Source organism: Choloepus didactylus, chromosome 18 (assembly GCF_015220235.1).
Source record: "Choloepus didactylus isolate mChoDid1 chromosome 18, mChoDid1.pri, whole genome shotgun sequence".
Lineage (NCBI taxonomy): Eukaryota > Metazoa > Chordata > Mammalia > Pilosa > Megalonychidae > Choloepus > Choloepus didactylus.
Window position 1 is genome coordinate 32,881,064 of NC_051324.1, and position 15,802 is coordinate 32,896,865.

At 57.9% G+C, this 15,802-nt stretch overlaps 1 protein-coding gene across 1 annotated transcript; it reads right to left on the reverse strand.

The window, feature by feature from the left end:
- Window positions 1-753: 753 nt before the first annotated feature.
- On the reverse strand, window positions 754-7,080 carry LHX1 (LIM homeobox 1). The gene is made up of 5 exons (XM_037809422.1): window positions 5,441-7,080; window positions 3,375-3,601; window positions 3,001-3,278; window positions 1,508-1,673; window positions 754-1,133 (listed from the first exon to the last, which is right to left on the reverse strand). Exons 1-5 carry the CDS (start codon window positions 5,608-5,610, stop codon window positions 754-756), a joined length of 1,221 nt encoding a protein of 406 aa, XP_037665350.1. The 5' UTR covers window positions 5,611-7,080.
- Window positions 7,081-15,802: the final 8,722 nt, after the last annotated feature.

A 15,802-nucleotide genomic window follows, 5' to 3' on the forward strand; every position in this document is an offset into this window, starting at 1 on the left:
GTGAAGGTAGAATACTTTTCTTGTACAGCTGATGTTCAAGTCATTTTAGCGAGCGGTCTGGCCGAGACCATCCTAACGAGTGTATCTGTGTGTATCTGTGTAAGCGTGTGTGGAGCTTTGTGAAGGTAGAAGAGTTGATACTGAGGGCTTTACATCGAGAATTTTGCAATTTTGTCAAAAACAAAAAACCAAAAACCCAGATAGACAAAAAATATATATATAGTCCCACCTGATGCACAGCAGGTCGGCGTTTCTGAAGCTATAAGAGTTTGTTGTCACTGAACTCTGAGACAACACTAATAAGGGATTTCCAAGAGCTAGAACTCTCCTGGCCTGGCCCGGGGCGCCCCGGGCAGTTTCACCTCCCTTGCCCACGACTCCTGCGGTCACAACTGGCTGTGCGCGCCCGCGGCCGCCGTGTAAGTCTCTGCGCCGCCCGCGGGAGCTTTCCTGGGTTCAGGGTCCAGGTGGGAGTTGGGAAGAGGTCTGCAATTTCCCTTTGGGAGCCCCAGTGCTGTACCTCGCCAGCCAGCACGCGGATCCCAGTCCTGCCGCCAGGCGGATATGGATCCTATTTCGTGTCCCCCTTTCCCACCCCGTCTCCCCAGACGGAGAATGGTCCCCGAGTCTGGAGAAAGGGATGGGGGACTTCCTTTTTTTCTGTTTTTTTTTTTTTCTCTCTTTTTCCTATTTTTCTTAAATAAAGGTTCATTTCTGTACAACCACGAACTCCGCGGACCGTGCGAGACGCCGCTACCACACGGCAGTCTCGTTCATTTCGGGGGGATGGGACAGGTGGTTCCCGTAGCTCGCCCCGCCGTTGACCGACAGCGACGAGAAGGGGGGGCTGGGCCCGAAGACCTCGGCTGACATGGAATGCAGGGGCCCGGGCAGGCTGGGCTCGGGGCTGGGCGAGTCCCCGGGGGGGTGCGCCAGGATGTCAGTGAACCGCTGAGCCTCGCTCGACGGGTGATGGCCGGGCAGCGGGTGCTCCAGGCCGCCCAGAGGCGTTCCGGACGGCCCGGACGATGGCACGAAGGGCAGATCCACCGGCGTCTGGGCCTGCGAAGACGGGGGCCCTTGCGGGAAGAAATCGTAGTTGCCCCCTGGGCCGTAGTACTCGCTCTGGTAATCTGTGGAGCGGCCAGAAGGAGGATGTTAGGACCTGGCCCTGGATTAGGCGGGGCAGAACCGGCAGGAAGACGCGCTAGAAGCGGGCTACGGAGGGCAACGCGCCAGGAACGCGCAGTCTGCCGGACGCCCCTGCCGAGCTGGGAAAAAGGACGCGGTCTGGCGCAAATATAGGAGCTGCTCCCTACGTGCCCACTCGCCTCATTCAGAGTTGGGAATTCAGCCCTCAGTCTCACCACCTCCCTTTGATTTATTTCCAGGCTTTCCCCTTCTCCCCCAAGTTTTCCGTTGCTCTATAGAAAGCGAGGAGCACCTCCCTCGCTGCCACCCGGTTCCAGCGAAGCCAACCCTGGGGCGCCCTCGGCCGCCCACCCACCTCCGTAAAAGGAGAAGGGCCCGTTGGGGATGAGCTCGCCGGGCTCCAGGCGGTCCACCAGCGGCCGCATCCTGCGCGGACTGCGGAAGAAGGCGTGGCGCCGGGCGCCCAGAGCGCTGAGCTGCTTCATTCTGCGTTCCTTGGAGCGCCGGTTCTGGAACCAGACCTGAAAGACGCACGTCGCGGGGTGAAGCCACGGAGACCCCGCACCCCCCGGGCCCGGCCCGGCCTCTCACCCCTCCATGCCGGGCTCGTCCACTCTGGGCGCTCCGTTTGTGTGTAGGACGGATGGGGTGGGGTTGTTTCTGGTAGGACCGCCTTGGGCAGACCATGAGCCAATGGTGAACAGAATTCCCGACAGGGGGATCTGGGCAGACCGCCCTGTCCGACGTGAGGCTGTTAGGATGTAGCCCCGTTGTTGACAACAGTTACACTATCACAATTACAGCTTCTCGCGAGACAGTGCACACAGAGGCAATCAACCTCCTCCAAATAGTGTCACACTCACACGGCTTTCCTTTCACGGTTACTTGCAGCTCCTGTTGACACTCAGTCTCCTAATGATAGTGACACCACAACCCACAATTTCCTTTTCATATCCACGCACAATCTTCCAGGACCAAACAGCCTCTGACTAATAGTGACAAAGACACAGAATCTCCCATTCACGTGCGCTCACGCTGGCACAGCTTCCCATAGGCCTCAGGGCCTCCCACTGAAGGCGGGCTGCACACATGTGCACATGCACACTCAGCCTCCCTGGTACAAGCACCCATACTCTCGCAGAGCCTCCAGGGCACCGCAAATGGCACACCCAGCCTTGTGCGCGACAGTCGCGCTGGGCCAGAATCACTCGCAGTCTCACCCCTTACAAATACAGGTCCAGCTGCCTCCAGATGGCCGCTCCCCTGCCCCCCTCTGGACCGCTGGAAGTAGAGCTGACTCCCACCGGGACCCTTCCCCACCCCCTCAATTCGGGACTTCCCACCTCTCTTCCCAGGGGAAGTCTCTGCTATGGGTCTCGTCTAAGGGAGAGAGACCCACAAAATTGGGCCTGGGGACGCAGAGGGAGATTGCGTTGTGCAGAAGTCAGTGGAACCGATTAACTCTGGTGCGCACAGGGACCTCCCGGCTCCACGGGAGCCGAGGGAGCCGCGCGGAAAAAGCGGTCCCAACTTCCGCGGCGGTGTCTGACAATATCCCCTCCTCCAGCCTCCTGCGGAGCTCCCCGCCCCTCTCCCTCCGCCGCCTCTACCACCTCGGTTCGGGTGGGAAGAGGAAGAGGGTTGGGATTTCCTGATGCTCTGCGTGTCAGGCAGCGCCTCAAAGGAGTCGTGGGGTGGGGTGTGGACCTTTCCTCCCTAACCCACCCCCCGCGCCCGCCTCCAAGGACTTGCTCCCCTCCTGGCCTCTGGGCTCCAACCGGCTTGACCTGGGTGCCGGAATGGCTGTGCCAGCATCTTTGGGGAGGAGTGGTGCGCCGGGGCCCTGACCTGGATGACGCGCATGTTGAGACCCGTCTCCTGGGCCAACTGCTCGCGGATATGGCGCGTGGGCTTGGGCGTGGCGGCGAAGGCAGCCTTCAGCGTCTCCAGCTGCTTGGCTTTGATGGTGGTGCGCGGCCCCCGCCGCTTGGCGCCCAGGTTCTGGTCGTCATTTTCGTTGCTGCCTGCTTCCTTGTCTGACACATTGGCGCTCTCCGAGTCCTTGGCGTCGTCCTGCGACGGGTCTTGGGAGTCCGGAGACAAACTGGGATCGCTGCCCGTGGTGGCTGGGGAGAGGGAAGGGACAAGTCAGCAACGGTCTTGGAGGGCCTCCTTCCCCCAGGACTCGCCCGCCCCTGGGGAGCCGGGAATTGGGGCCTCACCCGAATGGAGGCTGTTCTCTTTGGCGACACTGCTGTTACTTAGGTAATCCTCTTTGCAGACGAACTTATTCTCGTCGATGATGTAGAGCTCCTCGCCAGTGGAGAGTTGCTTGTTACACATCATGCAGGTGAAGCAGTTCAGATGAAACACTTTGCTCCGTGCCCTCCGCACCAGGTCGCTGGGGGAGATGCCCTGCGCGCAGCCCGCGCATTTGGTACCGAAACACCTGCAGGGGCCGGGTTGGTAAGGGGCAGGGAGAGACAGGGACCAGGAGAAAGAACGACAAAGGGAGAGAGAAAGATAGAAAGAGAAGGAAAAAGGAAAGGAGGAAAGGGGGTAGGGGGCGGGAGAGACAGAAAGAGCCGAAAAGAAAGGCAGAATGCCGATTAAGCAGAAAAGAAGGCAGGAGAAGCGAGCGCGGGGCAGCAAGGAAAAGTCAGGGAGGAGAAGCAAACGGTTAGAGCGAAGGGTCCAAATTGCGTCCCCAACGTCAAGCCCAGCGACATCCCAGAGGAGAAAAGCACCGCGGAAGAAGGCGGGAAGGCGACGGGAAACTTGTCTTCGGGTTAGATTCAGAGGACAGGCGAATTTGAATTAGAGCTCCCCATAAAGGCGCCCGAGCGCGGCGGTTCTCTCCTAGCTTCTGGCTCGAGTTCGCCGTAAAAGGACAGCGCACCCGACTGGGATTTGAAAAGGTACCGCTCCGCCGCGGGAAAACAAACTGTCGCGGAGAGCCCGGCGGGTGCAGATGGGCGGCCGCCACGTTCACGCCGAAAGCCCTGCGGTTTGGCACAAGCGGGAGTTACCAGGGGGTTGAGCCCGCTCCGGGAGCCGGGCCGCTCTTTGCGGGAGCCAGGCCTCTGGGGCCCACCAGCAGCGGACACTGCCCGCCGCCCTCGGACTCTGCTCTAGCCAGCGGCTGGCCGGCGGCGGCTCAGAAGCTCAGCCCGCGCTTCCTCCAGGCAGTGCAAACGTGCACAGCTATTTGCTCCATGCTCTTTCGTACCTGGAGCCACACCTTCCGGTGCAGCAATGGAGGCAGCGCGTCCTGAGCCTCTGGGCAAAGCGGCCCGAGTGGCTTTGAACCCCCCTCAGTCTGATTTTGTCACCGTAAACTCAAAGAACAGCAGAAAACAAGTCAGCCGAATATGCTGGGAGATTTCAAAACCGCACCGGGAAATTATAGTTCGCATTTGTGCGGTTTCTCTGTTGTCTTGTATTTGTGTCGGTGAAGTGGCAAGTAGTTATTGGGTTTAAATGAATACAATTAAAATGCTAAACTGAGGAGGGGCGCAGGTTTCCTGGCTCAGGCGAACAGAGTCTCGGCTTTTCCCCGGGTTTCGGCGAGGAGGTGGCGGGCAGAGGCCGGCAGAGCCTGAGAGGGTTCAAAGCCGAGCCCGCGCTCCTGAGCCGGCGTCTGTGTTGGGCAGAGAAGCGGGGACAAACGGCGGCCCCTAGGAGGTTGTAGCCTCGGGGTATTTCAAAGGCTACAGTGCAACGGTTCGCCCACGCCTGGACTTCTAGGCCGGTCCAGGTTTGAGAAAGACCCCTGGGCCTGCAGGATCTGCTGCTACCACGGCGGGAGGCCCACACATTCCATGCAAAAGACTCGGCGGTTCCCGCCAAGACCTCTCTGAAACCGGAAAGGCAATGGCAGGGAGCGAGCCCCGGCTTCTAAGCTCAGCTTGGAGAGTGAGTAACCAAGAGGCCCGGAAAGTGCAGTTGCTGGAAAGCTTAGCTCCAGGAAAGACAGACGTCGGGGTTACAACTGCCTACCTCCTTTCCAAGCTTGGAGGGGCTTCTGGACTGAGACGAGCTCAGACTCTTTCTTCCCAGGAGCGTGAAGCCAAGACCGAACCCCCTAGTTTACAGAAGGCAAGCAGGGCCGTGTCCCGAGCCCCCGGAGCGCCAGCTGGCGAAGAGGCGGGCGCCCGCGGGACTTGGCTGCCCTCTCCAGAGGCAGCAACTAGTGCGTCCGCCGCGGCCACTCTGACCTCTGATCCCGACCTGGCCTCGACGGGTGCGCTGGGAGGCAGGCGCAGAGGAGAGCAAGGTAAGTACTTACCGGAAGAAGTCGTTCTTGCAGTAGAGCTTGCCTTCCCGGGAGAAGCACTTCTCGGTCAGGTTGCATTTACATTCACAGCACTGGACGCACTTCACGTGCCAGGCCCTGTCCAGCACGTTCAAGAGGAAGCGGTCCAGGATCGGCCTTTTGCAGCCGGCACAGTGCACCATGGTCTTTGGTTTGGTCAGGTGGGGTCCGGAGAGAAAGTGGCAGGCAGAGCCAAGGGGATGACTCCCGAAGACAACCGGCACGAGCTCCCTGACCCCTCCAAAAAGAAGAGACACACTCGGCTGTTCAAGCCAAAACCCGCACCAGGAAATCAAAAGAAGGGAAACGAAGCTGGTGGGGGGCGGGAGGGACGCCTCGGTCGAGCGCGCAGTCGGGAGTCCCAGGGTTCCCGGGCTGAGCAGCGCCGCTGCAGCTCCTGCGGCGAGGAAAAGGAGTCTCGGGCGGGCGTGAAAGCGACCCTTCTGTCCAGAGCCCTCCAAGGAGTGAAGGTCACAGAGAACCGCGGTGGGAACCGAAATAAATAAACAGACGGAGACGGAAAAGGACGACGCGGCGAGCTCTGGTTGCAGGGAAAGAGCCGTCGAGTTCTCTGAGGCTTGAGGTAGAGCTGTCAGAAGTCAAAGTGCATCTGCTTTTGTCGGGTGTATGAGGGTGGAAGTGTGCGTGCCGGGCTGCCCACCACCGGATTTACTCCTTTTTTAAAAAAAGGAAAGGAAAGAGGAAAACGAGTAGAGAAGCTGTGGATCCTAAACTGCAGGCATCACGCAAAGGGTGCGGATGCTCTGGGAGCCGGTGTTGGGCCCGGGGGAGGGGGCGGGGGCAGGCCAAGGGGGGAGGGAGGGATGGGAGGGCAGGAAGAAGAGCTTGTTGTTGATTGTTGTTGTTGCTTGGGTTTCCCCTCTTTTGGAGAAGTGTTTGTGTCAATCGAGAACGGAGAGGAACAACCACGGACGGACGCAGCCAGGCGCGCTCTCTCGCTCCCCACAGCCCCTTCACCTCCGCCCGTGGCCTGCCCGGCGACCTCAGTGTCCTCGGGGCGGCCTTCACTGCACCTGGGCTCCTTTGGGAGGCGATACGGGCTGGCTCCTCACCGCGCCTGGCAGTTCATCGTGGCTCCAGTCACAATTCGCCGCGGCCTGGGCGCGCAGCCCCGCATCGCTCGGCCCGCGCTCCGGCTGCCTGCGTCCAACCCCCAGTCGCTCGACTTTCTTTTCTTTTCTTTTCCCCCCTCTTTTTCCGTTGTAGTGGCAAATCTGGATTTCCTTTCTAGCCTACCCGCCCCCCTTTTGCAGCTGGAGGAGTCAGGGGCGGGGGGCAGCTTCGAGAGCTTAAAAAATTGTCCTGGTGTAGCGGCTACAATAGGCCTGAGGCTGGAACAGCTTGGGGCACGGGCCACCTCTGTCGCCGCTCCGGCCACTGCTCGTCGCTGGCTCTTCCCGGGCGCGCGTCCCTCGGTTCCCGGTCTCTTGGCCCAGTCCCCGCCGCGGCGCGTCTCTCCCAGGCTCCGGCGGCTCGGTCACCGCTCCTGGCTGTTGGCTGAGCTCTGGAAGCCCCCTCGCCTTAATGCAGCGCCCGCCGACGTCACCGCGGTCCGCGACCAATCAGCTGCTCGCGGTCCCTCTGTAAACCGTTCTGCATCTCCCCGGCCGGGAGAGTGAGGGGAGACCGCGTTTAGAGGATCAGTAGCGGAGGCAACTGCAGTCCGGCGCGGTGCAGGCGGCGAGGTTCCCAGGGCCCCACCTGCTCCGGTAAGGTGTCGGTTTCGGTGGGAGGGATTGAAGGAGGGAGGAGTAGGTGCAGGCGAGGACCAGAGTTCTGCAGGAGGTGGGCGTAAGCAAGACCGAGTCTTGGGGAGGGTTGTGGTGCAGCCGGGTCCGGGAACTCGGGCGGCCCTGGTACACTGCTTGACTTTGAAATTCAGCGGGTGTTGGCATTTTCTTTCCCTTGCCTTCTTGACCTGGAAGTTTACCCCGCACAGCGCGCGTCTTTGTAGGGCGGACGCTTGGTAGCAGAATCTCCCTCCTTCTTTTCTCCTGTCCCTCCTTCCCTGACCCCTCCCAATCCATCCAAAGTCCACAGGGTCCGGGTCTCTGGGAGACCTGGGTGTCTGTCCCCTGCAGCGCGCTCTCAAACAGTTGATTCAGGCGGTTTCCTGGTGGGGGCGGGGGAGACCGGAGGCGCGGTGCGAGGGAGGGAGAAGGGGTGGGTGGGGAAGCGCCTCGGGTGAGGAGTTACAACCCAGGCGAGATGTTCTGTGAAAACTGTGATCTGGAGACACCTTTTTTACATACAAAAAACAACGGCTAAGCGGGAAACCGCGGGGCTCCAGCAGTGGCTGGGGCGAAGGGAGGGGGTTAGTAGTAGCGGGAAAAGGAGGAGGGAGAGGCGAGGTCACCCGGGGCGCCACAGAGAGGCTGCAATGGATTGGGATGTGGGACGCACAGGCCGAGTGGGTCTGACTTCCAGTCCTCCTCTTTTCCAGGATCTGGACAGGCATCAGCTTTTACAGAAAACCGCAGACCACTCCCTGCATAGTTCACTCCTTACGGAACCCATACCTCCCAAATTCCACCCCGGGTATAATACTCAGAACCACTGCGCATGGGGGTTTTGCCGAGACTTAGGGTCATTTCCAGGTCCCGAGAGCCTTAGCCTCGAAGAGTCGATCTATTTCCCTGGCGCACGCGCGTCAAACCCCAAATTCCGTTTTGGTCGCAAGTTTTCTATGCTTAACTAGGGTTTTCCTCGAGGTAGTGGGTCTGAAGGTGGCAGGGCTGGGCGACCCCGGTTTTACTTCCCTTTTTTGGGGGGGGGGTGCTAAAAAGTTGCATTTGGTCCTAGTATGAAAGGAAATAAATGTGGGCGGCCACTACTAGATCTTGCGGGTATTTTGGACTTGGCCTTTTGACCCCACTCGCGGTGCGGGTCTCAGACCTCCTCCCAGCTTCCGGGGCGAAGCTGGGGAAAATGCGCGGAAACGCAGTTGTGGTGACCCTGGGCCGGCAAGAAATCTGGGTCTTCGTAAATGGAATACCCTCTTCGGACGAACCGGGGAGGTGCTACAGCGAATTTGGCTTGCGCATCAGGGGTCTGTGGGGTTTCCCGACTCTGCCAAATCCCCTTTTCTGCCACCAAGCCTCTGCCTGCACCATTCTGCAAACCCCAGACTCGGCAACACCCTCCTTGCCTCCCGCGTCATAATTTCATTGGAAACCGAAGCCGAGGGCGGCAGTGCTCCTCTTTTGCACTCGGCACCGCTTTGACCTCTGGGTACGAGGCCTCCTAACGCCTTCCCGCTGCCTCCGCCCCCCGCCTCCGCCTCCTCTTGGGCTCCCAGCCGTGGGGAAAGGCGACGCAGCGGCTGGTAATCTGTCGCGCAACGCCCCCCAGCCCCCACCCCGCGACCTCCGCCTGTCTCTCCCAGGCCCCAGCTTCGGGCGGGAGGGCCGGAGATGGGGAGGTCGGTTTTCCCACCCAGCGGGCGAGTTCCGCGCGCTGCGACTTAGCCCAGCGCTCCTCCTGCGGACCCCGCAATTCCACCAGCAAGCAGGCCAGTACTTGGATTTCCGCACCCCGGGAGGCGCTAAGCGGGCGTAGCGCGGAGTCCTCGCCTCCTCCGCCGGGACGACAAGGCTCCTCCCCAGCACGCTGCACAAGGTGAGGCCCGCGGGGAGGGGCCTGTCCCGCCCAGCGGTCTCCGTGCTCCCGCAGCCCCAGCTGTCCGGGTTCTCGCCGCTCGCGCCCTGGACCCATCCGCCCCTTTCGGGAATCTATAGCGGCCCCAGACCCGGGCCCCAGCTGGGCTTCTTCTCATGCAAAGCAGAGGGGCCGCGGAAGGGGGGATTCGGCGGGGACCTACGGGGCGCCAGCTGGACCCTGCTGCTGGCTCTCCCCTGAAGCCAAGGCCTATGGCCTTCCTTCGCGTGGGCAGGAGGACGTCGCTCTGTCCGTTAGGGACTGTAGGGACCTCGACGTAGGGGAAAGAAGAGCTCGGACCAGCGCGGAGGGGAGTTGAGGCGAGGACAGGACGCGGGCTCTAGGGCATCAGGGCCTCTTGTCCCTGTGTCCAGATGGCGCAGTAAACAGGTCTGCGGGAAACAATTTGAGCGCCTACAGCGCGGGTCCCGAGCGCAACTCGGGGCGCGCCTCCTAGTTCCTAATTCTAGGTTTAAAATACAGATAAAATTTCTTTTTCCGTCTCCACCGAGCTTTTCTTTTAAAGAGAATTGGTCGCAGAGACCTGGAGAGAAACTGACCCAGTTTTCTAAATTCTCCGTCCTCCGAAGTCGCTCAGCTTACCCTGCATTTAAACCAACGTCCGCTCAGCGACGAGCACCAACCTTCCCTCACCCTCGCCGCCGAGGTTACTGTCTCCATCAAGTATGCAAGCGCTTGGCTACCCAACGTCCTCTAAGTGGTACAGATCAACAGCCCCGTCCCCCGCCCCAGGACGTTTACATGCTGGACGGGGTGCCGTGAGGGTCGATTTCGCGGTTGTGCTGTCGCTCATGGGCAGCAGAATCCTTTTCACCCCACTCCCAGGCACTCATGCAGAAGGCCCCAGAGGGCCCAGGAAGCGGCTGTCACGGTCCAGGTTATCTTCTAAGACGCGCCGTGAGGGGAGGGACCCAGCCCAGGAACTGGAGATAGAGGGGCTTCTGCCAGCCCACCTCAGCCGCCCTGCAGTTTGGGGGCGGAAATGCCGCCTCCTGCACCGCTTTCCTCCCGCCGCCTCCCGAACCCCACCTCTGCTCCCCACGATGTTCCCGAGTGGCTCATACAGCCCAAGGACTGGAGCCCCGGGGTCATCGTCGATAGCTATTGATCCCGGCCGCCCCTGGCGGCTTCCTCCCCCTTCCCGCCGCCCCGGGACAGAGGAGCGGCGGCGTTCCCCTCCTGCCCAGCCACGGCCCCCCAGGAAAGGGCGGTGAGGCGGCAAAAGGAGGCGCCCGGGAAAGAGCCGGCTCTCGGCGGTTACTCTGCGCCCGGCCTCAGGAATGAGGTGTCCCCAGTCACAACAGCCCAGGCGGCGGGAGGGAGGGAGCGGGTCGCACCCCTGGACCCTGTGGGTCCCGGAAGCTGCGCAGACTCGGCACAGGCTCGACGAGGGGTCTGTTGGGCCAGGGTCCCCGGGTTCCCGGATCTCACCGCCGATCTCTCCTCCGTCTTTCCCTCCCCTCTCGGGTTCTCACCAGGTTCCCTATTCTCATCCCATCCATCTCTCGTAGAAATGACATACTTGTGAGCAGCACTTTACAGTTTACTTCACTATCTTCCCTGAACCGCAGAGGAAGGCCGAGCGGGGGGTGGGTAGATGGGTGTCGGTGGGTATTAGTCTCCATTTTCCCGAGGAGGAAACCCAACTAGAGGGTTTGTCCAAAAACCCTGACAGTGCACTATTGGAGGTGAGAAGTTTGGGGGGCTTGCCAGCTTGCTCCATTGTGTACTCTGCCGCCTGTACGTTTTCCAAGGGGGCTTGGGCGGCCGGATCACTAGGCCGGGAAAGGGCAGCATCCGGTAGGGGCGTCACCGTGTGCGCCCGGCCTGGGTAAACAACGCTGGCTTCCCACGAGCGCTGGAGGAGACCCTGGGCACCCGCGGGGGAGCGAGGTCTGGAGCGTGCTGATCTCAGGTGCACGTCAGCGCGGCGCCGCGGAGCAAATGCAGGAGGTGGAGAGCCTCGGCGGGGAGAAGGCGAATGAGAGAAGACCGGAGCAGAAAATCTGAGAAAAGAAGAGAAGGAATGCGGAAAAGTAGTCGGGGGTAGGAGGAGGAAAGATATGTTGGGAGAAATGCGTGGAGGAGGAGTGGAGGCAAAGAAACCGAAAACAAACCCAGAAAGGCACCCGGAGACAAAAGGGCGACCAAAGGCGCGAAGAGGGAGGCCGTGGCCGGCGTCCCGTTGGCGGGACTCCGCAGGGGTGCGGGGGTGTGACGGGCGCGTTCGCAGACGGGAGGAAAGGAGGCGGCATGTTTGGTGGGAGACGCAGCGCCCGTGGAAAAGCGTGCGAGCGGTTGCGGGCAGGAATCCAACAAATAAATAAAACGTCTAAGATGGCGTGACAACAATGCGTATTTGGGTGCGTGCCCGTGTTCCTCTGTTTGAACACACACTCACACCCCGGTAAGGAAGACAAACGGGGCTCGTGCCTGGGAGTAATTAATCCTCTCACTAATTGACTCTCCCCTTACCTATCGGTCACTGCTGATATCCGTAGAGATATCAAGTGGGAAGAGAGAGAGAGAGAACCCCAAAACTAACCACCTTTGGGACCGGGGTAGTTCTTTCTGGACTTGGCAGCCCTAAGCCTCTTCCCACGTTCCCCTCTTTTGGGCAAGATTCAATAGATGCTGCTGCCTAGGCCCCTCCAAGTCTGGGCAGCATTGCTACAGATATCAGATTGGGGTAACCACAACTCTGGTGGCTCCCCCGCCCCCTCACACACACACACTCAGGGCACTCCACATCCCTCTGCTTGAGAAGACCAATCTCAGACCCACGGATCCCTGCGGGACATTTCCTACCTCTAGTCAATACCGGGAGCCCTCCTCCAACCCTCACCCCCTGTCCCCTTTTGCTCCCCCAGTTGCCCAGACCATGCACCCCCTTCCTTTAGTCACTATTTACTCCTCCCAGGACCTGTGATGCATCCTGTGGTCCCTAGTAGAGCAAGTGAGTTTTGAATGGGTCGGGAAGCAGCCTTGAATAGATGGAAGCAGTGGGTGGGTGGGTTCCAAGCAAGGATGGAGACAGGTTTTTAAAGACAAACCCACTCAGACATGGGCGAGAGACGTGGAGGCACAGAGGAGAGCAGAACTGGCAGGAGTGAGGCTTTCAGAGACAGAGAAGGAAAAAGGTAGACACCATGCCCCATGGGAGATGGGCAAGTGTGTCCAGTAGTGGGAAGACAGGAGGGTGGTTACATCCAGGTGACTGTGTGGCTGTGAGGGGGACAGTTCTGGTCTCTCCAGAGCATGGAGAAGAGCCCCCCTTCCACTCCCTGCAGCACCATCAGTTCTGAGGACCGGGAAGAAGAGGCAGGGAGAAGGGTGTTGGACTCGGATTGGCCCCTGGGTAGCTGAGGTGGCTGGCAGGGGCCTCAGGCCCACTGTCTGTTGGGGGATGCAGGCTTGGGTTTGGGAGGTACATGATAACTCTCACTCCTGCGAGGTGGTGGCTTTGCCCTGTTGGCCTCCTCGGAGGCTAAATAAATAAATGCTGAGATCCATAAACCGTCCAGCCCAGGGAAAGGAAGGAGGGGCGGAAGGGCAGCTCCCCAGGAAAAAAAATTCACTTCCCTCACCCCCACTAAACACATTCTTAATTGTCTCTTGGGAGCATTTGTACATTTGACCAGAGCAAATCCCCAAGCAGTTACAGCAAAATTAGTCTTAGGGGCTGGCGGCCCAGGGAGAGCTGGCAATCTGGAGAAGGCGAGATGGAGGGCATGTTTGGGAAGGTGAAAAACTTGGCTCCTCTTTCACTGTCTCTGTCATGCTTTAGAAAGTGAGCAAGAGGAATAAAAAGTTCCAGAGGAAAGAAGGAGAAGGGCATACAAAAGGCAAATCCAAACCAGAAAGAAAAGAAAGTGAAGAAGAAAGAAAAAGGTGGAGAAGGAGGGGGGTGGCTATAATAAAAGAGGGTGAAGGCGGCCCCAGGAGGCTGGGCCTCATCCCAAACCATCCGTCTTCATTGTCTCCGTGTGTGCAAAGGCAACTCCGGCATAAGGAAAAGCCACTATTGGAGCTGCGGCTTTATTTTATATCCTATACATCAGGAAGGAGGCAAAGCTTTATTTTCGCCAAGAGACAGATATTTTATTTCTCTCTTACGGTTTTATGTGTGAGAGATGTCAGGTTGCCACAATGGATGGCTAATGCATAGGCAAGAGGAAGCCGTGTTGGCATGCTGTGTGTCATGGGGTCTGGGCGGGGGGTGAGCGGGCCTGGGATTTAGGGCTGATGGGACACTCTGGGGGATTTCTGCTAAAACATCTCTCTTCATAAATCCAGAAGCATGGTCAGCTCAACAGGGAGAAGGAGTTTTAGAGGGAAAGAGTTGGGCTTAGTAATAAATGAACACACAAAGGAACCACTTACCTTCCAATAGGCTCGGCCAACCAGGGTACTGTGGCTCGCAGAAATGTGGAGACCGAGGTCCAAACATCATTCATTGGGAAGCATTTTCCACCTGAAGTCAGTGTCATTTTGGTTTCCTTTCCCACATTTTATATTTTTCCACTTTTTTTTTTTCCCCCTTCACCAGAAATCTTTTTTAACCTCCTCAGATCCTTGGGGGGGGAAAGAGCCATTAATTTGCAAATCATCTGATCTGTAAAAGGATCAAGATGCCTGTGTTTCATAGCTAAATCCAACGTCTGAGTGGACACACATATGCACACATGAGCCCATCATGTCGTGAGCTCTGGGAGGGTGGGTGCCAGATTTGAATCTGAGGAAAGCCCCCAGGGACCTGCTGCTAAATTAAGCCTTAGATCCCAAACTGCATAATGTTCATATTTTTAAACCTGGAGAGAAAGGAGGAGATGAGGGGGACAAAGAGATGGAGGGGGAAGTTTGTTAATTAACATGTTCCATCTTCCCCACTCCCAACCCCCCACCCATTTCTTACAGGAGTTGTTTTATTCATTCTCGTGTCCTACTCTTTTAAATTAAAAAAAAATTTTTTTTTGGTTTACATCCACCATGGAGCAAAAAGGTGATCACACTGTTTCTCTTTTCTCAGAGGATTCCAGGTGGCACGCAGTCCCCAGACAATAGGCACGGGGACCTGTCCCCACTGCCCTGGCTGCAGCCTTTGGGGAAGACATTTAACCTTTCTGGTCCTCAGTTTCCTCATCTGTAATCCAAGGGGATTGGACTAAACGATTGCTGGGGTCATTTTCAGCTCCGACTTCCTCTGACCAAATGAGATAATGTGTGAAAACACTTTGTAAATGGTAAAGCCATACGAATGCCAGGGATTATTATTACAATTCTAATCAATCCTTTTTTCTCCACTTGGGTCTTGGCTGTTTAGCACCAGCAAGCAGGCTAACGAGGGCCGAAAGCAAGAAAGCTTTTAGCAGAGATGGAAAAACTCTGTACGGTGGAGAAAAAGAAAAAACAACAACCTGTGTCTCCAGAAGCATTCTGAGGCCTGGTGGGTAGAGGTTGGGAAAAGGAAGAGGCCAAACTTTGTCTGACCCGTTTTGGTCTACATGGAGGAAGACAGGGCATTTCTTCAAGAGCATCCTTGGTCTCCAAATGACTGGCATGGGCACCTGATGCGAAGGCGATTTGCAATTGTTTCTTTTCCAGGAAGAAAGGAAAAAGCAGGGTGTAGCTGATTAGCAAGTTAATTATTTCTGTACCCCAAGGGTTCCAGTGGTAAGTTGTCCAGCTCTGGTGTAATTTCACAGTCCATGCATTTCCTGGTGAGCACCTGGGGGGGCCTGGGTCTGTCTCTCTCTCCACCCACCTGCCTTATGTCTTCCTGACACACCTGGGGAGGTGAGCAGCGCTGGGGCGGTGGATGGCACAGCGTCTACCTTCAGCCTAGGCTGCACGTGGGGGTGGGGGGCCAGGCAGAGAACGGGGTGGAGGCCGTCTACCTCCACTGAGTGTTTAATTATCTGGCCCTTTCTTCTCCTTTTTTAATCTTTTGTTTAATAAATATTAATGAGGCAGGTTATCAGAAAGTGGAGTTGCTGTGAGGTTATTTCCGCTGACTTAGCATGGAAAGAAACTGGGTTTGAGGGGGCCTTTTGCCTCTCACGTCCTCCTGGCCCCAGCCAGCAATCTGATGCTCCTTATTTGGATTCCCAAATTGTTCTGCTGCAGCCTCCTTCCCTCCGACTTTAAGATCTGATTTCCCCTTGGGGGAGGGGACGGAGGGCCGTGTGGTCAAATGACACCTCTTCAAGAGATAAGTTGGGATATGAACATTAGCCTCAGAATTAGCAGCTTCTGCTGTTCTCTGGGGCTCAGGCTCCTCGTAGGGCCAGCCCCCTGCTGCTTCTCCTGAGATGGATGCAGGGAGGCCTCTTCAGTTTACTTAAGAGTGGTCCCATCTGCTCAGGCTGGCCTTTCATAAGGAGCGGGATTTATGCAGTGTCCTTGTGCACAGACCTGGGATTTGGCTGAAAACCTTGGGCCTCTGAGAATATTACCGAACGCTAAAATGTTCAGCCACAGAAATGATTCATGATTTGTCTGCATGGACAGGGTGTATGTATGTGGGGGGAGGGCGTGTGCGTGTGTGTATGTGTGTATGTGTGCCTTGCGGGGGGGGCACACATTGATGGGTACTTTTCACCCTTCTCATTTTTAATCCAAATATTAGGAAACTTT